The following is a 14,974-nucleotide window of genomic DNA, read 5'->3' on the forward strand; positions in this document are numbered from 1 at the left end:
CTAAGAGGGTGAAGATCTCTTAGTCTTTACCTGCTTAACAAGTGCTTCTTTGCCCACAGTTGCCAAGCCCTACCAGTAGCCACGTTCAGTGCCACTTTTAGCTTCATCTTAAGCTTAGAGTCATCTTTCTTGAATGTCGTTCTGAAATGTTCAAATGTGTTCATGCCTCTGGTTTGTACAATGGCGCCATTTCTAGTGGAAATATCTAGGGTTGCCTTTTGTTTTTCAGCTGCTTTGAATGTAGTAGCTCATAAACATTGGCTGGTGGAAAGTACATGTTGCAAAATTTCACTGGATAACAAGCAATTGAGAAAGGAATATTTAACAGTACTAATAAGTGTTTAGATTTTTGTGGCGCTTTCTCAGTCTCAATAAACCAAATAGCTCTATATTTCACTTCAATATAAAAAATAGCAGAATAGAGGAAAAATATTTTTAACATGATTCTGGCTTACCGTAATGCTTGTTCTTCTTTTGATTCTAATTTTTAATCTTGATATAGCAAATCTTGTGCCCTCCTAGCTTTCTTTTGGTCCTCCTATTGGTAGAATTACACAGCAAAGTATACAGTGTGAATAAATCATTAGACTTACACGACCTTATTTACTTTGTAACTAAAACATGTATCAGTATATTATAGCTCTAGTATGCAAATACAAACATCTGCTTGGACTCCATCCTTAGCAAGTGACTTGCAAAAGGTTGTTCTGGGTATTAGTCAGTTGTTGACAAATGTTTATTGTATGAGAAAAAATTACCTGGAGTTATAATTTCACAGTAGCATGTACTCATTGATAATTTCTGTATGTAAACCTGTAAATTTTCTCCTATGTATTTAGTAATGAGATCCCACTTTTGTTCTACAGCTGCTGCAGAGGGCAAAGGGAAAAGTGGGGAAGACTTTTTTCAGAAGGTAAGAAAGATATTTTAATTCTATAACAGCAGTTGACTAGAGGAAAAATCATGCCCATTGCTCATTCATGAGATCAACTAATTAAACTTAATGTGCAGTTTCCACTGTATTGATCAAATTTTTAAAATTTTTTTGTCATTTAATGTGTCTACTAATCATCAGCTGTGCATGGAATATGATGAGAAATATGTTCTTTGGTGTATGCCACTGTCCTTCATGCACAACAACTTAATTATTCTTTAACTGAAAATGTCAAAATATGGATTATGAAAGTTTATTTTGCTTAATAGCAGGGGGTTCATCCAGAAGATGTTGTGAGGTGGTCTTAGGGTTTTTATGTCTATGGATAAAAATACATCCTGTTATTGAAAAACTGACATGAAACTTACTGTGATACCATTGAAAGTATAAATATTTGGTTGAGAGATGCAAAGGCCTTTTAAGAAAGAAATGCACAATCCACAGAGTGATTCAATAAAGTTTGTGGTTAGACAGAGGCATGGAAGGACTGGAAAAAATAGTCCTGCAGCAACTAAACTACAAAGAGAAATATGGTCAAGAGTAATGACTTTGAAATTACTTTTGCAAAGCAACATTGCTTGTTTTCAAGACTAGTGTGTAAAATATTATTTACGAGTTATGTTAATGAAGAATTTCATACAGTATGCTAACAAAAATGAGCTGTTTTTTCTTTCTGTACTATAGAGAAGACAGTGTAACTTTTTGTGCTGTATACTGAAATGCCTTGAAACTCCTTTTTGACTGATTGTCTGGTAAACAAGTAGTTTGCTGTATTTTCCGTGTTTTCTTCATATTTATAAGTGGTACTTCAAAAAAAGTCTCTTTTTAGATGTGAAATAATACTTCATCCTGCACGTGGTTGTCAGATGCTTTGATGAAGGCTGGTGGGGAGGAGTATGTATACTGCCAAAATGTTTGTTTTAGAAAGTATTTTATAGGAGTCTTCAGATTATGTTGCTCTTTACTGACAATGGGAGTTACTTTTCTGAATGTGGTGCTTGTGCTTAACTGTCTAACATTAGCGTGCACAGAGGAGAATGTGTCAATAATTCTTCCTTAGGATTTTATCAAAATGCATGGGATTTTTTTTATTTGCTGAAACAAAGCTAGGCCATAGTAGCATATACTTCATTCTACACATCATGCATTTTACAACACAGAAGTTTCTCACACTTGTATAAATCTGCTCATAATTCTTAAAGCTGTGGGCAAAATATTTCTTCTGTGTGGGGTTGAGTGGCTTATATATTTGACATGTGTATTTGGATACTTGATTATTTACTGTAGATATGATGTACCTTACAATTATGTAATTAGTGTAATAGCAAAAAATACTGTTTTGAATTTAATAGGAAAGTGAAATGTGCTAGAACTTCAAGTATGTGAATAAGAGTACACTACTTATCCATATTGATAATAGATGTAGTGGATCCATATTGATAATAGATGTAGTGGCTATTTTGGCATTAATATATTGTCATATACATATTTATTATATAGGCACAGTGTGGATGCTGCAATAGGTTAAAGCTGCTTCATTTTGACTGGCATTCTTCTTACAGTCTCATCAACTCTATAGTTTAGATTACTGAGGTTTCTAAGTACATACAATACTACAGCTAATAAAAACAGATGGAAACTATCTTCTTTGCGAGTTTTCTTTTGTTCCAAAAATCTTTGGACAGTTGCTCATAGCTTACTCACCATCTCTGTCTGTGCAATTTCCTTTAATCAGGGTTAAGCTTTTCCCTTTCTCATGTGAAGTGAATAAGGCAGAGTTTCTGGAGGTGAAATGATGACTCTTTTCATGTGTTTCATGTTGTGTAGTGAGGAAGAAAGTGATTTGTAGCATTAGAAACACATTGCAAACTAAGGCGGCAAGGTACTTTCAGAAACTTAATAGGAATTCGAAGCTATATGAAATGCATTTTTTTAAATAGTTTTGAAAATGAGCCTTTCTTCAAGGTATTATTGGTAGGCTTTTGAGTGGAATGGGGAGGGAAGTGCATCATTTAAGAGGCACATCAAGAACTGAGGGTGTAACTTGCATAAATAATGCCATGTATAGTATTTTCTGACCAACTCTACCCTCAATGTGCTGAAGTTATTGTTGGGTGGAAGGGGTGTGTGAGGCAAAAGAAGTTGCCATATGAATGCTGAAAAGACAGAAGTAACGAGGCAAAGATTCAAGAAGGTGATTCCGTATGTCAAGACGTGCAGACCAAGACGGAGGAGAGAGGAGGCCAGTACTGGAGGGAGTGAGACAATGCTGACGTCTTGCAGGTGGCTCTGTACGTGGCGGCTGAGTCTTGCTTGGTGGCTGGTCAATGGGGGACAGCACTCCGTTCTTTATTAGCTTGCCCTCAGGAGGAACAGAAGTTGCTCACACGCTCCATGAGTTGGGCTCAAAGTCAGGGACTCAGGCTGGATTGTTAAGCTACATATAGTATGCTCCAATGTATCTGTCATGCCTTTAAAGAAAGTTAATACAAGGTTTTGGTGCTAAGTAGTCTTTTACTGGTCTTCAAACATGTGAGCAAGCAGTATTACTTTCTTGGATTTTCATAATGTGTTGCGTTTGTGTGGCGGGGTTTTGGTAGCGGGGTGGGGGGGCTACAGAGGTGGCTCCTGTGAGAAGCTGCTAGAAGCTTCCCTGGCTCCAAGTTGGACCTGCCTCTGGCCAAGGCCGAGCCCACTGGCAACGGTGGTAGTGCCTCTGTGATAGCATATTTAAGAAGGGGAAGAGGACTGCTGAAAAAAAGACCTGCAGCGGAGAGAGAAGTGGGATGTGAGAGAAACAACCATGCAGACACCGAGGTCAGTGAAGAAGGAGAGGGAGGAGGTGTGCTGGAGCAGAGATTCCCCTGCAGCCCGTGGTGAGACGGCAGGCTGTCCCCCTGCAGCCCACGGAGGACCCCACGCCGGAGCAGGTGGCTGGGCCCGGAGAAGGCCGTGACTCTGTGGGAAAGCCCACACTGGAGCACTTCGTGGAGGACTGCAGCCCGTGGGAAGGACTCACGTTGGAGAAGCTCGTGGAGGGCTGACCCCTGTGAGAGGGACCCCACACTGGAGCAGAAGAGTGTGAGGCATCCTCCCCGTGAGGAGGAAGGAGTGGCAGAGACAATGTGTGATGAACTGACTGAAAGCCCCATTCCCTGTACCCCTGCCCTGCTGGGCAGGGAGGAGGTAGAGGAATCGGGAGCAAAGCTGAGCCTGGGAAGAAGGGAGGGGTGGGGGGGAAGTGTGTTTTTAAGATGTGGTTCTATTTCTCATTATCCTACTCTGATTTGAGTGGTAACAAATTAAATTGATTTCTTTTTCCCCAAGTCTGTTTTGCCTGTGACAATAATTGGTGAGTGATCCCTCCCGGTCCTTGTTTTGATTCACGAGCCCTTCGTTATATTTTCTCCTCCCCATCCCATCGGGGGAGGAGTGCATGGTGCTTTGTTGCTGGCTGGGCCTAAACCATGACACATAATCAAGCAGACTCTCAGTGGATGTGAACTGCTCCTATCAACTTTTAACTTTCAAAGTTCAATAATAACAATTTAAATGTCAAAATGCATTATTTCACTGAGCATTTTAGTAGAAACAAGCACATGTTCTGCAGTTGCTTGGTGGAGTTACAGAATAAGCCCCAGTTCTTGGCTGCAAGGGGCAAATTAAGCTAATATGTCTTCCCTGTCATGGTGGGGAAGATCAAGTGATGAAGTGCCCCTTCCTCTGCTCCTGAATTAAAGTGTAAAGTAGATAAATGTTTTTTGGTAGTGTCACTTTAAAAAATCTAAAGACTTTAGCATACTTTCTTGTAATATTTCTAAGTTTTAGTGCTGCTTCAAAGGGGGGAAAATGTAACAGTCTAATGTGGATTTTTCAAAACCACTGGGAGCTGCTAATAATTTAGCAAGGAATAAGTAAATAATGTGATAGTTTTCTCTCTAGAGCTCTCCAATCTGCAGTTCAGTGACAGGTAATCTTAAATAAACATGGAGTGGTTTGCTGTTGTGTTACATACTATTTATGTAAAAGATCCTTGTGGACCTTGCTCTACATACTATTGTCCTAATTTATTCTGTGAGAGTAATACATAATATGAAGTTATTACTTGTTCTTGATCCAAAGCCCATTTTCAGTTGATGGTGGAATTTTTCCATTGAGTTCCGTAACATCTGGTTCATGCCTCATAGGCAAGCAAAGCCCTTCCCAGACAAAGCCAAGACATTGTTCTAAGGAACATATAATTTATGTAGCACTATAGATATGCATGGCACTCTTATATAAAATGTAAGAAGGTGGTGGGTCTCTACCCTGAAGAGTTCATAATCCAAAACAGATGAGGGTCGGTTGTATGGACAGAGGGGGATTTAATGCATCATTGCTGTTTGCTTTTAGTTCTTGCCTCATCAAGTCTCTTTTTTTCTTAAACACTTGGAAATCTTAGTGCTGATGATAACCTTTCATTCTGAAATTTCTCGGGGCAAGAGTGTACATCTAGCCTTATCATGGGACTGTCAGCAGTATGGTGAGCGATAGGTGAAGGTTGTGGGTTTAGTAGAAGTTGGGTGGAGTTCTTGGGCTAATGTGGGACTGCACATGCAGAAGGTAGTGACTGGAAACGGTGCACACATGGTGCTCTGCCCAAGTACTTGACTCTAGGTCAGGTGTAAGCTGCTCATTTCAGCATAGTTCAGTGTATATGTGTGTTAGTCATGGGCTTGTGGAGTATTTCTGAAGGGGCTCCTCAGCTCTTCCTTTCCTGGCTTTCAAGAGTTCGTTTGCAGAATTTGGTTTTGTGGAAAGCACAATATACTGCCGGCCAGCTGTAACTTGTGGGTTTTTTGTTTCAGAATGTTTGAGATTATTTAGGTTTTGTGGGGGTGGAGGTTTGTTAGTTTTAAATCAAAGAGAAGTGGTGTTTGTAGGAATATATTCATCTGCACAGTTGCAGATACTTAGGGTTTTTCTAAGATATCACTGGATTTAGGCAAAATGTGTGTTTAAATGCTCGTGCTTCTCTTGACTGCAGACTCTGTTACTCTCTGAAGGGGATGTAATCATGTTTGGAAGTGTGAAGATGCAAATGGGCAGATGTTGCATATGTGTACCAAAATCTCTCCTGTTAATTATTAGGAGTGTAAAGGAAGACTAAGGTTTTCTTTTTTCATTTCCCTTCCTGTCCTTACATGTAACATGTTTCATCTGTAGCTTCTTATTTTATTAAATGAGTAGCACCTTCAAATATTGCTTCCAAAATGGCCTCAGTATCTTTTGTGAAACCATCCTTTAAAACGAGTTGCTCTTCCAGTATAGATATTGCAAACAGTAGCAGTAAGAGATATTAAAAAAAAAAAATTGCACTTATTTGAAGACATGAAAAATAGGTATATCTAACTGCATCTTTAATCACCTTTCTGTTAAAATCCTCTTCTGTATGCAGCAGTTATTAATGAATGTACATTACCTTTTATTTGTTTAGGAGGCTCTGGCAGCAAAAGCAGTAAGGAAGCTGCCTCAAGCCCTGTTTGTTTATCGAAGATAGTAAAAGAGCTTGTTTTGCAACATCCTGTGTTTTCACTTGTATCTTTGAAAAATGTTTGTTAGGTTGATCTGGGGCAAACCTTGTTACTTTTGCAAAATCCTTATGTGTGACTATATTGATAGTGTTTATGTATACATGAATGCTTTTGTAAGTATAGCTAGTATATACTGATACAAATATATTTAACTAAAGTTATATTCTTCTGTCTGCAGTAGATCAGGCTGAAAGTTGGTCGGTCTTTTTAATCTCTGAACATGAAACGCATAGGTAGAACGTCAAATGTGAATGGCTTAGGGCATTTTCAGGCATAAAAAATATTAATCATTGACCTGCGATTAAGACGTCTCGGGCTGATTATTATCCATGTTCAGCAGTAACTTCTGAAGGGCTTTCCATGTGTCTTCATCCATGACTTCTCTCAAACTGCCTATTTATAATTATAGTTTCCCTAAGGCTGTATTCCCATTTCTGATGGCAACCGCTCAGCTATCGGTTTCTTCCAGTGCTATTTATCTTGCTAGTGAGACATAGTGAGTTCATGGTTATTATACATTATCATGGGTTTTGTCTCTGTTTCAACCACAGGAGCAGTTTTGAACTGCAGAAACTGGTTCCACACCTTCCACTTTTTCTGGGTAGAAATCAGTATCTGCATTAGCATTAAAATAACCTCTTGATGTAGAGTTTGGCTCACAGCATGTGACAAGGATATATTAAGGCCATACGTTTCTAGAATTTGCTTGAAACGCCTGGCTGTACTAGGCTGTGATGGGAACGCTGGCATGCACTTCTAATTTACATTAAGTTTCCTCTCATTTAGCTTCCCAGGAAGAGGAAGCGACTGCTCGGAGAGGGTGGTATGGATTAGAGAGTTGAAAGAATCTCAGTGGCAGTCAACATTTGCAGGAAATCTTGAGATTGAGAGGTTTGTCTCCCTTTTGGCAAAACCACACCCAGTGGAAAGAAGGAGACTGTTTAGGTTGGATTGGTTTCTCTAAAAAGGTAAATCAAGAACGCTTATTTAACTTTTTGCTTAGTTCAGGCAGAGCTAAGTGGTGGGAAGGCTTCATTCTTGTGGAAAACTGCGTTCGTCGCGTCTCTAGTACAGCAATCATTCTGTTAAGGGAATGGAGCAATTACAAGGGGTTTTACTTTTTTTATTTCATCTTTAGTTTCTTCTGTGTTGCTTCTGATATGATGGGGACTATCTTGAGGTTTAACCTGTAATATGAAAATGCTCTCTGATGGGCCTAATCCTTGAAGTACCTACTGCAGGTAGAAGTCTTAAAACAGCAACTGTCCTTGCTGAGTTGCTTGTGAATATGTCCCTTGGCCAGAAACTGGGGATTTTGATCCTGTAGTATTATACTGAGTGATTCTACATCAGTGCTTGGAGCTCGGTCTGGGTTCCAAGTGAATCAGAGTTTTAGTTGATGGTAAAGTTCCATTTTATGCCACCTTATTGCTATACTTAACATTTTGTGCAAGATCTCTTGCATTGTAAAGCAACAGAGCAGGAGCAATTTGTCACCACAGTCTCGACTGAGATCCTTAATCCTTTTCACTCTGAAAGTTAAATCCTCTCTTAAAATAGAGGAGGGATTTCGGTCCTTAGAAATGCTTGTACTCTTTCCTTTCCCTCTGGAAAAAAAAAAAATGAAGAAAGAGAAGGTGAGTATGAGAATGATACAACTTAATATACACTGGGTTCCTGATTTGTAGGGAGGAGGCTTGCTGCTTCTGCTTTTGGAGAGAAGAGTTGGCTGCATATTGGTGTTTCTAACGATATGCTGTGGAGGCTTCATTGTTAAGTAGTATTTTTTTTCTTAGATAAATTTCCCCTTTTTTCTATTACTTGTGTAGAATTCATTAATGCTGTACACACAGATACATTTATAGCTTATTTTTTCACATGCTTAGATAACCCCTTTACATTTTTTACTATACTTTCAGTCATTTATTTAAAATAAAAGTATTACCTGTGACCTTCGATTAATATTTCCATTGAGGGTGAACAAAACATTCAAGTTAAGTAAAGGAAGGACTTTAATGTTTCTCCATAGGTAAGGGCATTTGATCGATAGAGTTTTCTTCTCACTTAACTTTATTTGCTGTATTTGTAAACTAAATACAAAGTTCTGTAAATGCTATTGTTGCAGAAGGTTCACTTAGTACAGGTTTTGGATGCAGCAACAATACTGCAATACTTGCTTAAACAAGACCCTTGTTTTAAGAATGATCTTTCCCAGTTCATTTCAGGTACGGTGAAGGTTAAAAAAAGATGCTCTGTGTGTGTGTGCATGCATGTGTATGTTCTCTTCCCTTCTAAGCTGAAAAAGTCTTAATGGAAAAGGAAACAATATAAATTCCGAAGCCATATCCACGTAGGCAGTTTTCCTCAATTTTCTCTTTACTGATTTAGAGCTTTTATTTCTGGCCTGAAAGTTTGAGTTGTAAAGCTGATGTTGTTTACTCTGCTGCCTTTATTGCCTTTACATATAATCTGTTAATTAGTTTTTTGAAGTAGTATCAGCTGATACCCATTGATCAAAACTATGAATAAATGAATACATTGCCTATGATGTTAATCTTGTCCTCTAATTTTAGCTTCAGTACCTCTTCATCCTGCACATGCTTGCCTTAATTCTTGATAAATAGGAATAGCTGTGAATATCTAGTGAAGCTGGTAAGTTTGTTTAGGGTTAATCTGGGCTAGGACATAGTCCTTGACAACAAACAGCCTGCTTGCTTCTTTGTGGAAGTCTCAAAGTCTGTACATGCAGACCACAAAATTATTGGCCATGAGAAGTTGGAGGAAAGCATGTTAGTGTTTTGCTTAGTTTGACATGAAGCTATGTAGAAGTATGCAAATGGGAAACAGGCATGTTTTCCTTCTGCTGCCTTGTTATACCTGAATCTAGATCAATTGGAAAATTCAGAAACACTTAATTTGGCATTTTGGCATTTAATAAAGTTAACTTAAAATAAAAATCAGTTTAACAAAGATGGACAAATTATTATGTGAAGATCAAAATCCTGCAGTATTGAAACAAATGACGTGCAGTGGAAGCATGAAAAAAACAGGTACGGCAGTATTGAACCTTACCAATACAGGTTATCCCATATGATAGTCTCTAAAATAATTTAAATATTACCCTTTCCAAAGATAGGTAAAGTTAGGGGGGAAGGACTAGCCAAGTAGTCACATACAGATACTTTTCTAAAAATGTATTTGGGGTTTCTGACAGTTGGAATATAAAATAGGACAATCAGGTACCCCTACCCTGCAAGAGACACATGCACTCCTGTCCTTGCAGTTGGGAAGGCACTTTTTTCACAATGCTCCTTCCTGTACAGGGGCTCAATGCTTGTCCTCCCTATGCATCGTTTTGTTGTGTATATTTAAATAGTTTACATGTAAACTATTAGTGTTGGCAATCTAAATTAAGAACAAACTTATAAAGGGTTTTCTGTGTTTTATAGTTTTAATTCTCACTGTGCTGCCACTTTGCATAGGAGATGGTTTTTCTGCCACGCAGGAGCACAAAGTGCAAACTCTAAAAGGTGTTTTAGTCTGGAATGTGGGGGTGCCTCTGGGCCATCTGCTACTGCTCCTATTCAGAAATAGCCCCCCGCCTTTACCTGCAGAAAGGTAGCATTGGTACTGTGGAGTCAGACGCACTGTACTGCCTTCTTTTTAGAGTAGTAGTTGTAATATAAACAGGGAATTCTAGTTTTGAATTTCGTATGTAGACCACCTTAGGGGAAAAAAAAACACAACAGGGCTTGGGATAGGAATCCATTGCTATACCCAAAATGTAGGCCAGAGTTGCAAAAGAGCTACATATTTGCACGGAGCTTTGGGCTAAGTTTTGTCATCTCCTCTTTTTTAACTTCTTACATGCCCCATATTTCCTCGCCAAACCCAGTAGTCCTTGATGCTGTAGCATTGATGTGTTCTGGCTCTGGCATCTCAAGTGCTTGCTCTCGCCTCACCAGTTTTAGAGGCTGAATTCACACTGTCAGTTCCTAGGTAACTTTACACAATTCCTTTCTGTGTCTTGTTCTTCCTTCCCATCCTTGTTCCTCCCCTGCTTTCTCCTCCCTCCAACCCCAAAAAACAACAAACCATTAAATATAATACTCCTTCTGGTTCCAGCTACACCCATTGCTCTGTTCTTGCTGCCAAAATTCATGTTCAGGGATTAGTCATCCTCTCAGATACTGCTGCTTCACCACTTCTGCATTAGAAGAAAAAATAAGTATCAGCCCATGTAGAATTTTACTTGTCTGCTGTGACTCTTCAGCTCAGGTCTTCTCCTGCTTGTATAGAAATACGTATTTTTTTTTTTTTTTAATTTTCATGCAAATGGTATTCCATGTTTCAAATAAACCATAAGAGTAAACTTTTTTATACTGCTCTAAATGCATACATACTAAGGGAGCCACACTACTCTACTGCAACTTCTCTGAAAGCAGAAGATGCAAGACGAACATTTTATGTCTCTGAAACAAAATATTCAGAGACTGGCAAAATTTGTGTTTGTTTTTACTAGGCATCCTGAGGTCTGATTTTAAAATTGTCACATACCGTTTGGTTAATACTGAATTAGATTGTACATGTAATGGTTTCATTTTCTAAAATGAAATGCTCATTTGGATGTTAAAAATTTTTAACGAGTGAAATCTGCAATAGTGAATTTTGGCTTTTTTTTTTTGTGAGAGTTAGTAAATTGGATTACTAATCCCTTTGCCCTGGTACTCTTACCTTGTTAATTACAAGCAGATTTTGCATCAAAACTGTGACCGTGTTTATATTGAATTTATTTTGTCTGTGTCTCTTTCTTCTTAGAAAGAAAAATGTTTTTGTTGTCAAAACTAAGATAAAATTGCTGATCAACTGAAATTCCAAACTTCTAAATATTCTGTGCACAGCTCCAGCTTTCATTATGGTTCTTAAAGCTGTGTTCAGAATGCAAGCTTATGCTTTTCATATTCAGTTTGATTTAGAAATACTTGTTGAGTTGCCTGTTCACTTTTTGTGGCTACTTTGTTGAGTTGAAGCAGTTGGAGCACTTGATTTATGAAAACAGGACATTTTAGCAGAAAGCGTTGGTATCAAACGCAGCTTCTGTGCATTTGTAAATGGTGGTGGGTAAGGACCTGTATCTCTTAAAATGAGTATTTGTGTCTACTAACAAGCCCTTTTACAGATGTTGCTGAGATTAAGACAGTACTACATGTCATTTTTATATTAACCAATTTCACTACTTACTTAAGATTGTTCTAGGTGTAAAGAAAAATTAACAGGCACAAAATGAGGATGATGTTTATCTTGCGGTGAGATAATGTGATCAGACCACTGATATCTCTCATAGTATTTTCAGTTAACTACTGAATTAATATTGTATCCTGAAGAATATTTTATGTAATATTTGGAAAAAGAAATGCTTAAAACTCTGTATCAGTTAATGGATGACATAATGTAAAATTCCATCATGTTTTGGTCTCCTTTTTGTAAGAAACCTGGCTTTGGAGTGGTTTTGATGCTTAAAAAAAAAATCTGACGTGTTACAGCCTTTGTTTTTAAAGCTCACTTTATCATTCAAAACAATACTTACAAAGCTTTTGCAGTTATTTCATCTTAAGGTTATTTAACCTCACTGCTTAAGTATTTTCCATTTTATCCTTTAAACAGTGTGCTCCCTGTGAGTAATTAAGCAATTAAAATGTACCTTAGAAGAGCAAAAAGATATGCGGTAGGGTTCAGGAATCAGTTGTGCTGGGAGAAGTCGGGGTGGGTGTTGATGGCAGGAATCTTTCTTTCTACCTGCAGAGTAGAATAGCGACATAATGCTTGGCTTGCTTTCTGCACCCACAACAACAACTGCTTGACTGTTTTGGATCTGCAAAAGGAGTGTTAGTTTTTAATGACAGTAAAACTATCTTCCCCTTAATACTCCATGTTTATGGAAAAACATGTTTGTCAAGTTCTGAAAGGCCATTACCATGGTGCTACTTTTACTATTGATATTCCTGTATTTAATTTTTTTCTCTGCTGTCTTGCACAGTAACTTTCATGTTTGTCTTCCATAAAATGGATGGAACAAATTTTCTTGAGGATCGGGGGAAAAATGGTTCTCAGAAAACAGTCCCATTAAAAATGGGGATGGATACAGTGATGTAACAAAAAAATCAGTCACCTTCCCTTCAGCAGCTGTGTATGAAATATTTCTTGGGTATGAGTTATCCTCCATAAACTTAGCAAGCTACGATAATTCATAAAGAATTGCTGTGTTTTCTTTAACCTGATGGAGATTCAACTTCAGAACAAGACTACCAAACATCTACTTACAGAACTTCTATTATCATGACCTTTATGTAAACAATACTTTTTCTAATCCCCTGTGTCCTTCCCTGTCCTTGTCCTACCCTCACACATGGGATTTTCTCATCTGCAGCAATTTTTAACTGTACACAGTTACACTGGGAAGCACTTGTTTCTTAGTAATAAATGTTGGGGCTTGTTTCTGGCTCTGAGTGCTTTATAGTTCTTATGTCAGTGAAGAAAGGGATATTTATTGATGCTATGTTAAAATGGAGATTAGGAGCCATCTTGAACTTGCAGATGCAATTGTCTCTGAAGTTCCAGATGGTCGTGTTGCCAATAATGATTCTCTAGAGGTGCCCTTATACTTGCTGCTCCGAGATGTGCTCATGAAGTATAAATGAACAGTGTCTATCCTGCATTTCCAGTCCCTCCCCAATATCTGCTTAATGGAGAACTGGATCCTTGCAACCTCTTTTTTGTTGGGGGGGAGGGCTACTGATGCAGCTCAGCCATCTATATTTTGTCTCATACTTCAACGTGCTTTTGTTATTTTTCCAATTCACAGTAGTTTTCCCCTCTTTCCCAATTTGCTTTTTCGCTTGACTTGTTATGTTAACATTGCATCAAACTTTTTTCAATTTTAAACTTCATACTGCTTGGAAAAATTGTGTCTGTCTTGGTTATACCTTTTAGTCTTGCTGGAAGATGATTTTATACTAAGAAATGCTCTCTCTGCGAGATGTGTAAACATAGGGTTGAGAATGACATGAAGAGTGACTCTAAAGATAATTCAGAATATAGCTTGGGCCCTGTCTTGATTGACGCTTTGTGGTAATTTTTTTGTCTGCACATAGAGGCAGTCTCGGAGTAAAAACCAAGATCTGGAAGGATATAATTTTTTTCTCTATAGTGTCCTTTTTTGCTTTGTTACTTAACGTGCTGAAAGAGAAAGACCTGCTCCCAGTACCCCAGAGGGAACTGGATCACTTTTAGAAGGGTTAATTAAGTTAGAAGAATCACTGCTCAGTTCCCTCCCCTGCTTCTCATCCACCTCTGTGTTTTATGCTGCCTCAGAGACAATAATGATTTTCATTTTCATGGATATGATCACCTGTAGTTATTCAGCTTAATTTTCTTTTATGTAATTTACCCAACTGGTCTGCTAAAATACTTCATGCAGGATGTTCAGCTTTCAGTTTGTCACCAGGCTCATGGACAGGATTTGCAGTCTGCTTACAAGAAATGGAGCGTAGTCTCTGAAATAATCCAAGTAGCAAAGAAGTTAGGTGCTTTCTGAGGATTTGCATTGTTTGATAGTTGAAAATAAGGTACCATTGCAGTACTGCAAATGTTGAAGTGTCTAGTGCCATTGATGTTGTTTATCTAAACCGAGGTGTTTCTGTTTATTTTTAACCTGCACGGAGGAAAACCTAGGAAAACTCTTTGAAGACAAAAACTCAGCTGTTCAAAACATGACATGGACAGATAAATAAAAACCACCAGTGGGCATAAAATTTCATTGCTTTCTAGGGTTTTTAATAGCATGAAAAATTCAGGGTATCTACAAAACCTAGTATTGTGTGTTTAAAAAAAAAAAAAAAAAAAAGATGTTCTAGCATATAGATTAAGATAAACATGTACCTGTCCTAACAATATAATTTAAATGTGTTTACAAGATTTTTAACATCTATGCTTATTCATTGTCTAAGTATTCTACATGTTAAAATGGTGTATATATCTTCTGTTGTATTAAGCAAGGTAAAACTGAGGAATCTAATTCTTCACACTGAAAGAGAGGGTTTTTCCATTGATCAAATAACAAACTGGCTTTTTTTGACAGTTATGCTTGCAGTTTTGAGACTTACTTTTGTTATTTCAGTTGGAATGAGCTTGTTGAGCTAAAGTCGAGAAAACCAATTGCAGAAACCCACTGGTAGATGCAGGTTTCTCTCTTACCCATTTTTACTTTCACTGCGAATAAGAACTGAAGCAGAAATGGCCAAGATGCACGAATCCCAAAGGCGGGAAGATCAGAAATAGATAACAATACTAACTATAAAGAATACTACTTTCATTTAATGTACTTGTTTTAAATGAAGAACAATCTGATTGATATGTTGTTCTTTTTAATCTACTGTGTATAAAATACTTCCTTTGAATTCTGAAATGC

At 37.9% G+C, this 14,974-nt stretch overlaps 1 protein-coding gene across 1 annotated transcript in view; it reads left to right on the forward strand.

The window, feature by feature from the left end:
• BICC1 (BicC family RNA binding protein 1) overlaps positions 1-14,974 on the forward strand; it is a 115,861-nt gene that overhangs the window by 37,751 nt on the left and 63,136 nt on the right. The window contains exon 2 of the mRNA XM_050899056.1: positions 867-913. Within this exon, the coding sequence (XP_050755013.1) occupies positions 867-913 (47 nt within the window). The remainder of the gene's footprint in view (positions 1-866; positions 914-14,974) is intronic.

This window comes from Gymnogyps californianus, chromosome 6 (genome assembly GCF_018139145.2).
Source record: "Gymnogyps californianus isolate 813 chromosome 6, ASM1813914v2, whole genome shotgun sequence".
Lineage (NCBI taxonomy): Eukaryota > Metazoa > Chordata > Aves > Accipitriformes > Cathartidae > Gymnogyps > Gymnogyps californianus.